Source organism: Eretmochelys imbricata, chromosome 17, assembly GCF_965152235.1.
Source record: "Eretmochelys imbricata isolate rEreImb1 chromosome 17, rEreImb1.hap1, whole genome shotgun sequence".
Taxonomy (NCBI): domain Eukaryota; kingdom Metazoa; phylum Chordata; order Testudines; family Cheloniidae; genus Eretmochelys; species Eretmochelys imbricata.
In genome coordinates, this window is record NC_135588.1 from 144,282 (window position 1) to 159,182 (window position 14,901).

Consider the following 14,901-nt stretch of genomic DNA (forward strand, 5'->3'; position numbering starts at 1 on the left):
GTGTTGCAGTACTGTTACCCTTACTTCTGCGCTGCCGCTGGAGAGCAGCAGCTGCTGACTGCGAGCCCAGCTCTGTAGGCAGTCGCTGCCAGCAGCAGCGCAGAAGTCAGGATGGTATGGTATGGTATTGCCACTCTTACTTCTGCACTGCTGCTGGTGGGATGTTGCCTTCAGAGCTGGGCACCCAGCCAACAGCCGCTGCTCTCTGGCCACCCAGCTCTGAAGGCAGTGCAGAAGTAAGGGTGGCAATACAGTGACTCCCTAAAAATCACCTTGCAACTAACTCTCTTTTGGGTCAGGACTCCCAGTTTGAGAAATGCTGGTCTCCACTGTAAAATCTGTATAGTACAGGGTAAAAACACAAAGACCAGATTTCATGGTCCATGATGTGTTTTTCATGGCCATGAATGTGGTAGGGTCCTATTCATTGTGAACCCATTTAATATGAGCACTGATGTATACGAAAAGCATAATGTATATACACCTGTTTATGTGTACATTTGAGAAATGTCTTAAAAAAACTGAAAAGGTGGGCCTTTATTTTACTATATAACTACTAATTTATTTGATAAATCAAAGACCCAATAAAACTGTAGTTATAGTTTGGCTTTAACTACTTCTGTTCACTTTTGATTGAATTCTGTAGGTTCTCTATCACTGTTCCTTAACATTTGATGTCACTGGGCTTCTACAGCTGTCCATCTCATATCTTTTAACCATGTGTCATATCCAAGCTGTTAATTTATTTTCATGCTTGTAATGTTGTCTTTCATATGATTTCTGTTTTCCCCTTCTTTCCTGCTATGTAGATTCCTAAAGGAAAGTCCAACTGTTCATTTCCCAAAAACTCTACTTTGTAAGTCCTCATCATGGCTCAGTGAAGTTCTTCAACTTCAGTTTTCCTCTTGTCACTAATGATGCTTTGCATACCACTATCCTGCAGCTGACAAATTGCTTGTATCTGACTCCATTCCAAGGCTAAGCACTCTTCTACCCATTCATGACCTGTCTCCCCTACCTTGCATCAAATGTAACTGACCCAAACTGACTTGGGCATTTTTGTAACTGGACTGGATAGATATTAAGAATACTTGGGCATGAAAAGTACTTCACTTTGGTCTGTTTTATAGTATTTGCTTAAGTATGCCTGTTAGAGCATGTTCAGATCTTCTGTACATATTAACCATCTTCCTGGGTTAGGTCTTCTACTGTTTTTCTCTTTAAATTGAGTGGATCTGTCATATAATTTTGTGTGGTGTTTTCTTGTACACGTAGGTCTTTTAAGCTACATCTTCCAAAACCTCCCTTACATTGTGCTAATCCCATACCTAGTGCTAATCCTGTATCTGGAGATGCCCGTCGCGGGCATTTTGATTGGAAGCCAAATGTCATTTGAGTGCTTTGATTGGATTTTACAGCAAACTGTGAATGGATAATCCTGTTTATATGTTGTCCCTGGAGGCAGAACTGTTTCATTGTGGTTAAGAGTAGTTGTGTAGAAAAAGATCTACCTTAATTACTTCATCAATTGATTTGACCCTTTCACATGTTGCAGCATTTGCTTACATATGTTTAGAATTGTTCACTTTATGTAGTTCCATTGGATTTCAGGAAAAGGCATAGACAGATGGCATGCATGCTTCTAGTTGGGGGAGTGGGAGGGGACAACTAGTTTAGACCTCATTCATAGGCAACAGTTCAAATGAAAAAGCTGGTTTTTCTCTGCATGTTATGGACCAGGTGTATAGCTCCAAACTAATTGGCATAAAAAAGAAGCAAGAGAGGGAAAATGCCTAAAATGTGATCTTTAACCTCAAGTCCAGGATTTTGGGCTTGTTTTCCTGCATTGGAGTTGCAAAGTTGGAAAATATATTCATACCAATTTTGTTTGGTGAAACTAATATACTGTGCAACTTCAGTGGAGTTCTTTTGCAAAATTGACTGTAGCACTGAGACTGAGGTGGCCTTCTCTACACTAGAAGGGGCTTGCCTGAAGTAGCTGTCCTCATAAACTCTCCCAGTGGAGATGCAGCCATTACAGACAAGTTCTTTTGGCAGAATAGCTTTTACTAGTTCCCTGAACAAAATAAACTATACCAGCAAAAGGACTTTTTTTTGCCAGTAGAACTGCATCTACACTTGGGCTTTTGCCAATGTAGCTATGTTGATTGGGGATGGTGGATTTTTTTCCACACACCTAAGCAAGAGCTATGCCAACTAAATTTCCAAATGCAGATCAGGCCTAAGCAAAATGAGTGGTAGGTGTTTCATTTTCTAAATACCAGTGTGTTAAACACCATTTCTTTATTTAAGTCAGCGTTCTTCATTTTAATAGTAAAAGTGAGGTTATTAGGGAAGTACAGTTTGATCTGTTTGGTTGTAGTTGTCACTAGGATTGTGTGACAGTTACGCCATAATTTTGTCTTAGTTGTCCCTTTTTAGAGAGCATCTAGTTTCATACGTGCATCTTTTCATTGTCACTTTATTGGTTCTTGGGTGACTCTGTCCTTTTAGCTGGGAACATGTACTAATAGCCTGTGGCATAATTCAGTGTTTTGTAAAATGTGGCAGGTTTGGAGTGCAGAACTTTTTCCTTGGAAGGACTTTACATTAAAACTGGTTTTATAAGTATGTTCTATATATGATTAAACTGCATGAAAATAATCAATGTCAAGATGTTGGCAACTTTGTAGGGATCCTATATGGAAATGATGAAGCAGCTGACTACTTTTTTTTACACATTTTTGTAGGTGAAGAACAGAATAAAGAAGCGCTGCAGGATGTGGAAGATGAAAACCAGTGAGACACCAAGGCCAACAAGAGAACCCATCTCTGACCACACCCACCCTCCCCAACAAATCCCTCAGTGTCACTCTGAGAACCACCAAATCTGACTTTTACATTGGGTCTCAGAATTTAGGTTCCTGCCCTATTGGGTTTCTTTTTTTTTCTTTTTTTTTTTTTCTTTTTTTTTACACAGTTTAAAAGTTCTTAAAGGCAAGAGTGAATTTCTGTGGATTTTACTGGTGCCAGCTTTTAGGTTCTTTAAGACACTAACAGGACTGCATAAAGGTTTTTTCAGCATTACTGTATTGTCTTCTGCCAGATGTGACGATTATTATTAGAAGTGAATATTACATCTGAAAGCCATTAGACTTTTAGGGGAGAGATTTGTTATCGCACTGTAGGGCGCATGTGGTGGCATTTTTCCTTTTTTATAATTGTTTAAACTGAATTTTATACCAGTGTTTAAACTTAATTGGGTGTTTAGCTTGAAGTTTCAGGTTGCATTGGAACGTTTATTGTAGTGATTTTACTGTTTAAAAAAAAGTTTCCAAACTGCTGAAATGTTGCTGAAAAATATGGTGCTGGTAACAGTTCAACAATCCGTGGCTGCTCATTCTTGCCTACTTTTTACTTTTCCTCAAAGCAGGTTAGCATTGAAGGTGGCATTGAAAAGCCTGCATGCGTGTTCAATATTTTTTTTCCCTTCCCCATCCCTATTCCCCTTCGCTCGCTCAACCTCTTTTGTTCAGTATGTGTAACTTGAAGCTAATTTGTACTACTGGATATCTGACTGGAGCCACAGATACAGAATCTGTATTGTTCTTACTGAAACACAGCATGGAATTAACATTAAACTTAAATAAAACAAACCTAAATTAAAAAATGCCAAATATTACTGTGAGTTCCTCTTTTATACTTGGATTAGCTAGAGTAGACTTTCATACATTACAAGTAGCAGGAAAATTTGAACACTTCAAAGGAGGGGGGAGGGTAATAGTGGGAATGAAAAAAATATGTGCAGGATGGCTTACATTTAAACACTAGTAACAAGTATTTGGTAAAGGAAATTCAGATGGACTCACTGAGCTTTTGAAGGGCTTGTTTCTATAGTATGATGGATTTTCACAAGTTACTAGATTTTGGGTGCCCAACTTGAGACCCTTTTGAAATCAGGCCCCTTTAAGGTGTCTGTGGTTGAATACCCAAAATTGCTGATCACTTTTGAAACTTAGTCCCCATTTCTAAAGAACTGGAGCCATTAGTGTATGTAACACAGGCTGTATGTTAGCTCATTGTTTGTGCCAGATCTGTTACAATGGGGTTCTTCAGCCTGCATGCAGCTTGGAGCCAGAACCAGATCGGTCAGTCACTGGCTGTGGGGTACTGCCCTGCCTCTGGAATTTCCCTCATTTTTTTTTCCTGCTGTCACAGCAGCAGGCAGGCTCAACCATACCCTATTTGCTGCCACAGTGTTCTGAGAAAAATTCCAAACTGTATTTCAGATTTTTAAACTAAAACGTGGTTCAGTAATGTTAACCAGCTGTGTCCCATGGCTGTTTGCTTTTGCTGGGGGAGATTGTCCCCTCAGCTCCATTTGTTGGGAGCTCAGCTGATTCTGCAGTTCGGCTGGGCTGAGGAAAAATTACATCCTAAGTGGAGTTGCCTCTGCATGCCTTCCTCCCCCATGCCAAGCAAGTTGGGAGAAGGTAGGTCCACTGGGTAAGAAGCAGCCCAGATTGGATAGGGCTCCCCCTTCAGGCAGGAAAAAAGAGGCAGCAGATTGGAAAAGAACATGCTCCAGGGAAAGCAGCCCCACTTCTATCTCCATGAGAGGAATGAAGTTGAAGGGCAGCATACCAGATGGGAGGTCACTCCCGAGTCCTTACAACCCACACCAGCAGCCACACACCCCTTGACTATGGAGCTCAGCTGCCCCTCAGCCTTCAGGTTGTGGATGGAGGGGACCAGACAGAGTATGGACGATACAAACACCAAAGAATGTGGTAAGGGGCATTTGAGCCCAGTCCTCTCTCCCTGCTGCCTCTTCTATACTAGGTGCCCCCATACTGTTATTCCAAGGTGAGATTTCCAGGAGAAAGACACATCTGTCTGATGTGGATCCTGCCCAGAGAGGTTCTAGGGTTAGCTCCAGGCAAGTGCCTACATTGAGAGACAGTGACATAGGGAGACAAATAAGCCCAGTTTCTTTGAGAACAGGAGAGCATTAGCCACTTGAAACATTTTCAGAGTATTGGGAGTCCATTTTTGCTCCTGCTGCTGAAGCAGGATGATGAGGCAAACTGCCAAAGGGGAAATAAACTAATAAAATTAGTATATTTATCTTGCACACCTACACAGAGAATCAAATATATATATTTTACTATTTTTTTAAAGGTGAGCTAGACTCAGAAGAATGAACTGCATATTGTGAAATAATGCCTGGGAGGTCTGCAGCTGCCCCAGATAAAGGTATAGCTGTATATTGTGCATGCTGGAAAGACTGAATAATGGGATAGGGATTTTATGCCACCTTTAAAGGACTGGGAAAATAACAGGTGGTTGTGATCAGCAGCTGCTGCTGATTGCCATGTCCTAATGCCATTGTTCCCAGATTCTGTTACAGGGTGCTTGTCTTCACCACCTTCTCTGCCCAGCAGGTGACTATGGAGTGATGAGAGGGACAGCAGGTCCAGCTGTGGAAGAACTGGCAAGTACTAAGGGGCCTCAGCCCATCCCTTACTTACTTCTCTTGATCTCCCTGGCCTCCATATTAGGAGGCCAGACAGTTCCTTAGTGGGCAACAGTCAGAATTTAACCCGATAGCCACATTTATCTTCAGTAGTGAAAATATCCCTGGTGGTTAGGGACTCGGTGTTTCTAAGGGGGAGAGATTTTTACCTGAAGGAGTGGTCATCTCACTATACAGGCCCTTCACAGGCAGCCAAGTCCAGCCAGATATTGTCAGCCCCCTCCTTCATAAAAACAAACATGAACTGTCATCTGACATCCTAGGTCCCCCTGCATGCTTTCAAAAGCAATGCCTTACATGAGTAGACAGAATTGCAAGTATGGTCCCTCAACCATTTTCTGGAGGCAGCAGGGGGGAGGGGTGTACAGGGCTGTTGTATGAAGCTTTTGGATCAGATGATGCAAGTTCTTGGCCATCTTACTGATATGATGGGACCTATATGAAAAGAAGCTGAAGTTATTCTGGGTTGTCAGAAAAATAAACTAAGAAACCTGGATCCTGCCAGATGCTATAGAAAGAAATATAGGTCAAATGGCAAATTGAAGCTGGCCATGAAGTACAGTGGGAGAAAATACCTCCTGTAAGTGTTACCTAGAACAAATGCAGGGTTAGTAGCTGCTCTCTGTTGCCTCAGAGCTATCTCCCACCAGCCCTTTCCAGAATTAGAACATTATGACACACTAAGGCTATCAAATGACTAAAAAAATTAATCTCAATCATGCAATTAAGCACACTGTTCAACCAATATTTGGTGGTATTGTTTCTCATTTTCAAATATATTTATTTCATTTATAACAATACAAAGTGTACAGTTCTCACTTTATATTTTTGATGAATTTGCACTGTAAAAGGCAAAAAATAGTATTTTCCAATTCACCTAATAAAAGTACTGTAGTACAGTCTCTGCATCATGGAAGTTGAACTTACAATTGTAGAATTGTTTTGTTTTGTTTTTTTAAAGCAGGGAGCCCACTCCATGTAAAACTTTAGCGCCTACAAGTCCCCTGAGCCCTGCTTCTTGTTCAGCCAATTGCTCAAACAAGTTTGTTTATAGTTGTGGGAAATAATATGGCCTGCATCTTGTTTAAAATGTCACCTGAAAAGCAGAACACGCATTCGCATGGCAGTGTTGTAGTTGGCATCACAAGATATTTACGTGCCAGATGCACTAAAGATTCATATGTTCCTTCATGCTTCAACTACCCTTCCAGACAGCATGCATCCAATGCTGATGACTGGTTCTGCCTGATAACTATCCAAAGCAGCATGGACTGACAATGATGTGTTATGATCAAAATATGACCATGGAGATCACTGTTTCTACCTCTGTTACATATTTTGTTCAAGATTTGTTGCAATTAGGGGATGTAAGTTGTCTATGGAAAAGCTGACTTGTTGAATGATTATGCTACATGCATGTATTCACCATTTTGTATCTGAAGTTATGAATATTAACTACTGTGTTGCAAATGTTTGCTCCTTTGGTAATACTTACATTGTGAATAAAGTAGTCAAGTGATAGCTCATCAATTAACACAGTGGACCTGGAAGAAGCTTATCTGCATCTAATAGACTTCCTGAGGATGGTCTAACTAGAGTATGGGTAATGGCCTCTGCTATGACTAAGTGAAGCAGCCATTGAAATGTGATTTGCCCATTTGACTCCAGATTCCATCTTGTTACCTTTAATTTTCCACAGAGTCGCTCAACTTTAGTGTAGACATGGTCATAGTTGCAAAAAGACCTATACCACTCATTGAGGGTTTTTTATTATGTTAGTGTATGAGTGGAGTTAAATTAGTAACAGAATATCAGTGTTTTCACTGCCACTACTCTGTCAACAAAAGTAGTGAATTGTAGACCAGGCCTAATTTACTGTTTGGTAGCCTGTAGTGCTTCATCATGTAAACTGGGATAGTCTTTATGCCTGGATGTGTAATACTGCTATTGGCTATACTAAAATGTGTATGTTAGTCAGGTGAGCCCACTTTATTGAATGGGTCAGGTCATAAATACCTGGCCACCATCATTATTTACTGTGGCCTCAACTTTTGTTACATGCACATTTTACTAAGGGATTTTAGGTCTCTTTCCAGCTCACTGATTAAAGCTAGTGCCTAATATTGGGCTAAGACTAGTTCATTGCAGAACACTATGAGAAACATGCCTATTGTAACAAATTCTGCTTTTTCTCTCCTCATCCCACCTCTCCTTAGTTACAGGTTTTATGTTTCTCTAAGGCACAGGTTTAGAGTTTGTCTACACTGCAGCATTTAATGAAGATGCTACTTACAGTGGTTGGAGAGCTTCTCCTATTGGCATAGGTCCACCACCTCCCCAAAAGGCTGTAGCTACATGATAGGAGATCCTTCCTGTTAACACCCCTAGTTACAGCTGAGGGGGTTAGATAATAAACTACTGCTCATGGGTGTTGCCTTACTTACTACTCAGTCACATATTTATACATATATTTATATATATAAAGTTTTTCACATAGACCACAGCTTACTCCTCTGCACTTCTCTCAAATTGGCTTCTCATCTTAGGTGCTTTACTTCCAGCAGGCAGAGACCTGCTGGGAATGGTTCAAAGGCAGCATTGGTAGGCAATGGCCAACAGCAGGACTTGGCTCATTTATGTACTACTAAACTTCTTCCCTTCCCAGTCAAATTGTTACAGACCACGGGGAGTGACACTAATTATACAAGTTAAGCTTCAGGCACAACAAGATTACCAGATGATACTTTTAGAGGCACAGCATTAGAAGGTAAGATGTTATTGTTTTTAGGGTAGTTGCTAACAAACTCACTTTAGTTCACCTGTTACATAGCCTTTAGTAGAAATGCTTAACAATAAACAAAAATGACTCAAATAAAGCTTCAGCTTTTTTGTTAAAAAAAAAAAAAAAAGTTTATTGAGCAGACTTTTGGGATTACATCATTGAGTGTATACAGCATTAATATAGTATATACACTAGAGGGTGTACAGCATTCCATGCTTGAGGCAGTGTTTATCTGATAGCACATGAAGTAGAAAAAAAGTATTAGAGTGAGCTCATTGCACACCAGTGGCAGCATGTTTGGCCTGCCACTGTCCCATGATTACAGATGGAATTGTGAAGGCATGCTCTGCCCCAAAGAAGGCAAGTACGTGGTGCCTTGCAGCCTATCTTTACCAGGAGAATGTTGACTGTGGCAGTTGCATCTCACTGTGATTCAGCTGTTTACTAGAAAGCATTCACCACCAAGCTTTTTCCTCCTAAATTTATGTAAAACAAACAAACCCCAACCCTTCATATTTAGTGCTTTTTTCTCAGTAGTGCTCTTCCTCTCATCCCCTGGTGCAGTTTTGGTGAATATTTGAACAGACACAGTTCAGAGTAAAATGATATAGCATGGAATTTAATGGCTTGATTCCACAAAGTGCAGGCACCATGTGGCCAAGCAGTAATCCAGGTGGGGATGAATAAACCACCTGTTTCCATTTAAAACAGTGTTTGTTTGTGGAAGGCTATGTCTAAGCCCTGGGTGTGTTTGAGACTGCAAATGCCTGGGTACTCCTGCCAATATGCAGCAATTTTCCTACAGTGCTGCTGAGTAACTGCAGCAAATAGCAGCTTGGGCAGAGAGACCAAGGGCTTTAACAGAACAGGTCACTTGTGAATCTTTCACCAATACCAGCCATGTGGCCAGGACCAATAAACACACATGCTCTTTCAGGTGGAGGGGAGGGAGGAAGAGTTGTGTGTGTCTGCAAAAAGGAGGCAGTCTTTTATGCACATGTTTAGGCATAAGAAACAGGCATTACAGTACAAGAAAAAAAGGGTAAGGGGACACCTTTGGAAGGCAGGTTCCAGATGAAGGGTGCTTTAAAAGAGTACAGTTGCTACGTTACCTCCATAATTGTTTTTAAAAAGCTCAAAAGTTCCCATAGACTCTCCGCTTTTTATAGTGCAACTCACCCACTGAGCTAAAAAATATTTACAGGGTTTTACTCATTTATATAATATGGCTTTTTACTATTTTTATACAAAGCATCAGAAAGTGACAAAGCAAAATTCTTCATAAAATGTTCTCAGATGATAAAGTCTGGCACTTTACTGAGTTGGCCAATACAGATCTGCCACTTCATATTTCTTATGATCATGCTTTCGTATGTATGTATCAGGACAGATGAGAAAAAGCTGGTAATTTCACTTCAGGGCTTGGTCTCTGACAACCTTAACTCCCCCTGAGGCCAGCCGAGTACATGAGTTTCACAAGCCCCAGCTGTGGAAACAAATTCAGACCCAAGCAGTTGGAGGGGGAAAGAGAAGGTGCTTTTTTTGGGGTAGTTTCAGATTACATTCTCTTGTTTTCACTTTGTTTTGTGGAAGTGTAGTTCTTTGGTAACTATTAAGAAAATGAGCAAAGCAGCAAAAAAAAAAAAAAAAAAAAAAAAAAAGACTGCAGGCCACTATGTCCAGCCACTTGTATAAAAGGCAATCCAGATCCCTTCCTGCTGACAAATGTTATCATCGAGAATTCAAACGAGGAGCAACCTGAAGAGGAGAAAGGCAAAGAATCTAGAATGTGGAATGGAAACAAAAGATACTGCAAACGTTTTTAACAATTACCCCATGAAGATACTGAAGTCTGGACTGGAGCAGAGTTACCCCGTATGATATGCAGAATAAATAAGAACTTGTCCTGATCTAACAAGTTCAGCCAGATTCTGTAAATCAGGAAGCAAACGCACCAATTTGCCAGTGCAGGAAGTCAGGATTTCTTAAATCTCATGCAGACTCCCACCTGTTTACCCCAGTAGCCTGGAACTTCTACCAGGGTTATCAGTGGAGGAAGATCTGCTTTGCTTGTTCCATGTGGTAAAAACTGAGTCCACATAAACTTTTTTAATTGGCAAACACTATGGACAGTCCCAAAGGATTGAAAATCATAAAATATTTTGGGATACATTATCATATAGGCATAAGAGCAAACAGGGGCCTTGACCACTTGGGGCTATGGAAGGTGTCCATAGCCCAGAAAAGGGATGCTGGTTTCAGTGTCCTGGCCAAATTCCAACAATTCTGTTATGTAAAGTCTTCTGTTTTATGTGAATAAGTAACTCTCCTCTCACTCGCCCTCCTCAAAACCCCAATCTGTACGGCTGCTATCTTAGATGGTTCCACCTTGGGGGGGAGAGGGGTGGAAAGTTATTTCCCTTCTGGGACTGACTTCTTGACCAGTCTGAAACTGGGATGGAGACTTTAGATTCAATGGGTTTGGACTTACCTCTGGAGAGTCTTTGACGTGAAAGGATTGTTCAATTTGCTGGGCTCCTCCACTGAGGAATCTTAGCATGTTTGCACATTGGGGACCCCAATCAGCAGAACAGACAGCTCTATTCAGCTGGCACAGCGAGGACCTCTGTGCTGTAAATATGGGAGAGCTCCCCTTTCTGTGGCTCCTGAAAGGGGGTCTCACAGATGGAGCCTTCACACTGCTCCATTTGGCCTGCTGTGACATGATAGCAGAGGGGAACAAATCTGGAGGAGTATGACAAGTAGTCCTGTTCAAGCCGCAATATGGCTATTTCAGTCCCAGAGGGGAGCTGAGATTGGAGTAAAGGATTTTTCCTTACTGCTGCTCTAAAAACAACACTTTATAATGTGGGTTTGGAACAGATAAGGTGGGAATACTGAACTGCATCACTACAGGTAGAGAAGCAGCATGGCCAGGTCTGAACAATTTCTGGTAATTGCAGGAAAAGAAGTGTGCTGCCCTCAAATGTCTCAGAATGGGAGAGAGGTTGGGATGCAAATGCTTCCTGTGTTGTGTAGGGGACTTGACGTGCGTCAGGGATGCTGTATAAAACAAAGACTACCATAATTTAAAACCCACTTTTCTAAACACATTTAGATTAATTACTTTCCTTCTCAAGCTGTGCAAACTCTTACAACAGAAGACACTTACCACAGCAAGGTGGCCATTTTTGGCTTTGGCTATGAGCAGTTCAGATCCTGAAGTAAAGTCAATTATTCCTTCTTTGCCTTGCCCAATTGTAAATTTTATGCTGAAAGAAACAAAGGAAGAGTCCTCACATGGTTTGTAAGTGGTATCTTAGCTAACTCCCAACTTGTTCATGATCAGTATAATTGTGGCTATTTTACAGGAAATGTTTGTCTGTCTCTGAGAACAGCAACACTTGCTTAATGCTACAGGACAATGCAAATACTTCCAAAAATGGTTACGTGCCTCTCTCAACTGTTGATGTGTTCCTTGTGTCCATTCCATGTCAGGTGTATATGCGCCCCACATGCACTGGTGCCTAAAGCTTTTCCCCCAGTGGTATCCGGAATCGCCCATGTATGCGCTGGTATAAGGGACACCGTTGTGCCCCTCCCCTCATTTCCTTCTTGCCAGAACTCCGACACAGGGGAAGGAGAATGCTCATGTCCATTCCATGACCCAACACATCTCAAAGAAAAAACAGGTTTTTCTTTAAGTGTTGTTCTTCGAGATGTGTTGCTTATATCCATTCCAAGTAGGTACGTGCATGCCGCATGCACAATCGTCATAAAGTTTTTCCCTAGCAATACTCATCGGGTCGGCTGTGGAGCTCTGGCCCTGCTGACCCGCCGCCTCTTCATTTCCTTCTTGCTGGATTACGCCGACAGAGGGGAAGCGGGTGGGTCTTGGAATGGACATGAGCAACACATCTCGAAGAACAAGGGTAGATAACCGTTTTTTCTTCTTTGCGTGATTGCTCATGTCAATTCCAAGTAGGTGATTCCAAGCAGTCCCCAGGAGGAGGGGCCAGAGTTCACAGAGTTGTAGACTGAAGCACTGCTCTACCAAACACAACATCATCTCTAGCCTGCTGCGTGATGGCATAGTGCGACAAAAAGATGTCCTGACTGGGGACCTCTGCTAGGATGCAGGGCAGGAGTAACAGGAGGCACCAATCTCAGTCCTCCTTCGGCCAGGGCTAGGGCTCAGCTAAGCAGCCTTCGAGCTCAAAGCCAAACTTTTGAAGGTGCGCCCGAGGATGGAGCACCAGTTCAATGCCCGGATCCTGTTCCTCCCTTTGTGAACCATCTATACCATTTCTACCATGCCTGGGCTCAAGTAACTTCAGACCACTGGGTCCTGAGCATGGTAGAATTGGGATATTCTCTCCAATTCTGTTCCCTCCTTCCGTCCCACCCACCCTCCCTGTGTGCAGACCGAACCGGGACCATATAGACAGACTGGTCGTGCTCTCTCCTCAGGTTCTTGAGTCCCTCCAGTGGTAGCTCAATCCACAAGCAGGTGGTGATCTAGGAGAAAATTCTCTGAGATGACACTGGGAGACCCTTCATCCTGTCAGCCACCACAATGAAAAGTTGAGTAGACCTGCAGAAGGGCTTGGTTGGCTCAAAGTTGGCCAGGGCATATCTGATGTTCAGAATATGCAAACGCATCTCCTTGTTGGAATTTTATGGTTTTGGGAAGAACACTGGCAGGAAGATACCCTGACTGACATGGAACTGCGATACCACCTTTGGCATGAAGGCTGGGTTGGGGCACAGTTGGACTTTGTCCTTGTAGAACACCGTAACAGAGGGATTCTGAGGTCAGGGCCTTAATCTTGGAGATTCGTCTCACCAAAGTGATGGCTACAAGGAGGGCGACCTTCCACAAAAGATGTAAGAGAGCAGGAGGCAAGGGCCTCTAAGGGAGGACCAGTGAGCTTGGCAAGGACCAGGTTGAGATCCCGTTAGGGAACCGGATCATGGACCTGCGGAAAGAGTCTTTCAAGGCATTTAAGAGATTCTTTAAACGCCTTGAAAGACACTTTCTGCAGGTCCATCATCATTGCTTGTAAGAAGACTGATCTACCTTGGATGTGAGAGTGGAAAGCCGATATGCCTGCCAGGTGCACCTTGACTGATGAGTGTCAGACCTGGGTGCGTTAAATGGAGCAGGTATTCCAGAATGGATTGTAAAAAAAGACTTGAGCTGAAGAAAAGTTCCATTCAGATGCCCAGCAGGTGAATTGTTTCTACTTAGCCAAGTTGCTCTGGTGGAGGGTTTTCTGTTTTGTAAGAGAAACCTTCTGGGCCTGCACGGAGCAGGCCTGTTCCTCGAGGCTTAGCCATACAGCATCCATGCTGTCAGGTTTAGTAGGGACGCAAGGTTCGGGTCCCACGAGAGCAGATCTGGGTGGTTGGCAAATGTCCAAAGGGCTGCCGCCGCTAAATCCATGAGCATGCCAAACCAATGCTGGCAAAACCATGCTCGGGCTATCATAATGACTCACGGTTAGTCTGTCTTTATCTTCAGGAGGACCTTGTTGATGAGTGGGATTGGTGGGAAGGTATACATCAGGTTGCCTGCCCATGATAGAAGAAAGACATTGGATAGTGAACCGCTGTCGAGACCTGGCAGGGAACTTAACTGGTAGCATTTTCTGTTTTGCCTGGTAGTCAATGGGTCCATTTGAGGAGTTCCGCACCTCTGGAAGATGGTCCTGATGACCTCTAGGTGGAGGGACCACTTACGGTGAGAGAAGAAGGACCTGCTAAGGCGATCTGCCAGGGTGTTCCGGACCCCGGGGAAGCAAGGCTTCCAGATGGATAGTGTGTTGGATACAGAAGTCTCACAGGCTAAGGGCTTCTGGGCAGAGGGCCGATGACCACGCTCCCCCATGTTTGCTGACAACGCTTGCACTACCTTGCCTGAGAGCTGGGGAAGGAATATTTCACAATCCAGATGGATGGCCCTGAGCTCTCTGACCTTTATATTTAACAACAGCTCCTGTTGGCACCATAAGCCTCGAGTCCTGAGGGACCAAGATGGGCTCCCAACCCCAAGGCATCTGACACCAGGGACCATGGGGTTGCAAACGGAACTCCTCTGGTTACATTGTGTGGGTTCAACCACCATGCAAAGGAGGTAAGTATTTGTGGTGGAATTGTGAGGAACTTGTCCAAGTGATGCCTGACTGGGGAGTAGATGGACGTCAGCCACATCTGCAGTGGTCTGAGATTGCAGTCTTGCGTGCTGAACCACATAGGTGCATACTGCCATGTGCCCTAGCAGTCCGAGGCATACCTGGGCTTGCTGAGTGGATGGGTTGTGACTTAGACAATCAGATCCAACATTGCACAAGAATCTGGCTTCCAGTAAGAAGGCTCTGGTGCGAGTAGAGTCGAGGACTTCTATAAACTCTTATCCTTTGCACTGGCACCAGTGTTGATTTTTGTTCATTCATCAACAGGCCCAGCACTTGGCACGTGGCTTGGACTACAGACCTGTACTCTCAAGTGACCCTTGATGAGCCAATTGTCAAGGTATGGGTAAATTTGAACACCCTGATGTCTGAGGTAGGCTGTGACCACT

At 43.1% G+C, this 14,901-nt stretch overlaps 2 protein-coding genes across 5 annotated transcripts in view; one reads left to right on the forward strand and one right to left on the reverse strand.

Annotated features, from left to right (window-relative positions):
* The window catches only part of YWHAE (tyrosine 3-monooxygenase/tryptophan 5-monooxygenase activation protein epsilon), a 56,288-nt gene extending 52,606 nt beyond the window's left edge, over positions 1–3,682 (forward strand). The window contains exon 6 of the mRNA XM_077836393.1: positions 2,751–3,682. Within this exon, the coding sequence (XP_077692519.1) occupies positions 2,751–2,803 (53 nt within the window). The 3' untranslated portion in view covers positions 2,804–3,682. The remainder of the gene's footprint in view (positions 1–2,750) is intronic.
* Positions 3,683–8,432: 4,750 nt separating this feature from the next.
* Positions 8,433–14,901, reverse strand: part of MYO1C (myosin IC) — a 108,649-nt gene continuing 102,180 nt past the window's right edge. For all 4 annotated transcript variants that reach the window (XM_077836392.1, XM_077836389.1, XM_077836390.1 and 1 more), the window contains 2 exons: positions 11,491–11,590; positions 8,433–10,076 (listed from right to left, as the gene is read on the reverse strand). In XM_077836392.1, coding sequence (XP_077692518.1) covers positions 10,050–10,076; positions 11,491–11,590 — 127 coding nt within the window. In that variant the 3' untranslated portion in view covers positions 8,433–10,049. The remainder of the gene's footprint in view (positions 10,077–11,490; positions 11,591–14,901) is intronic.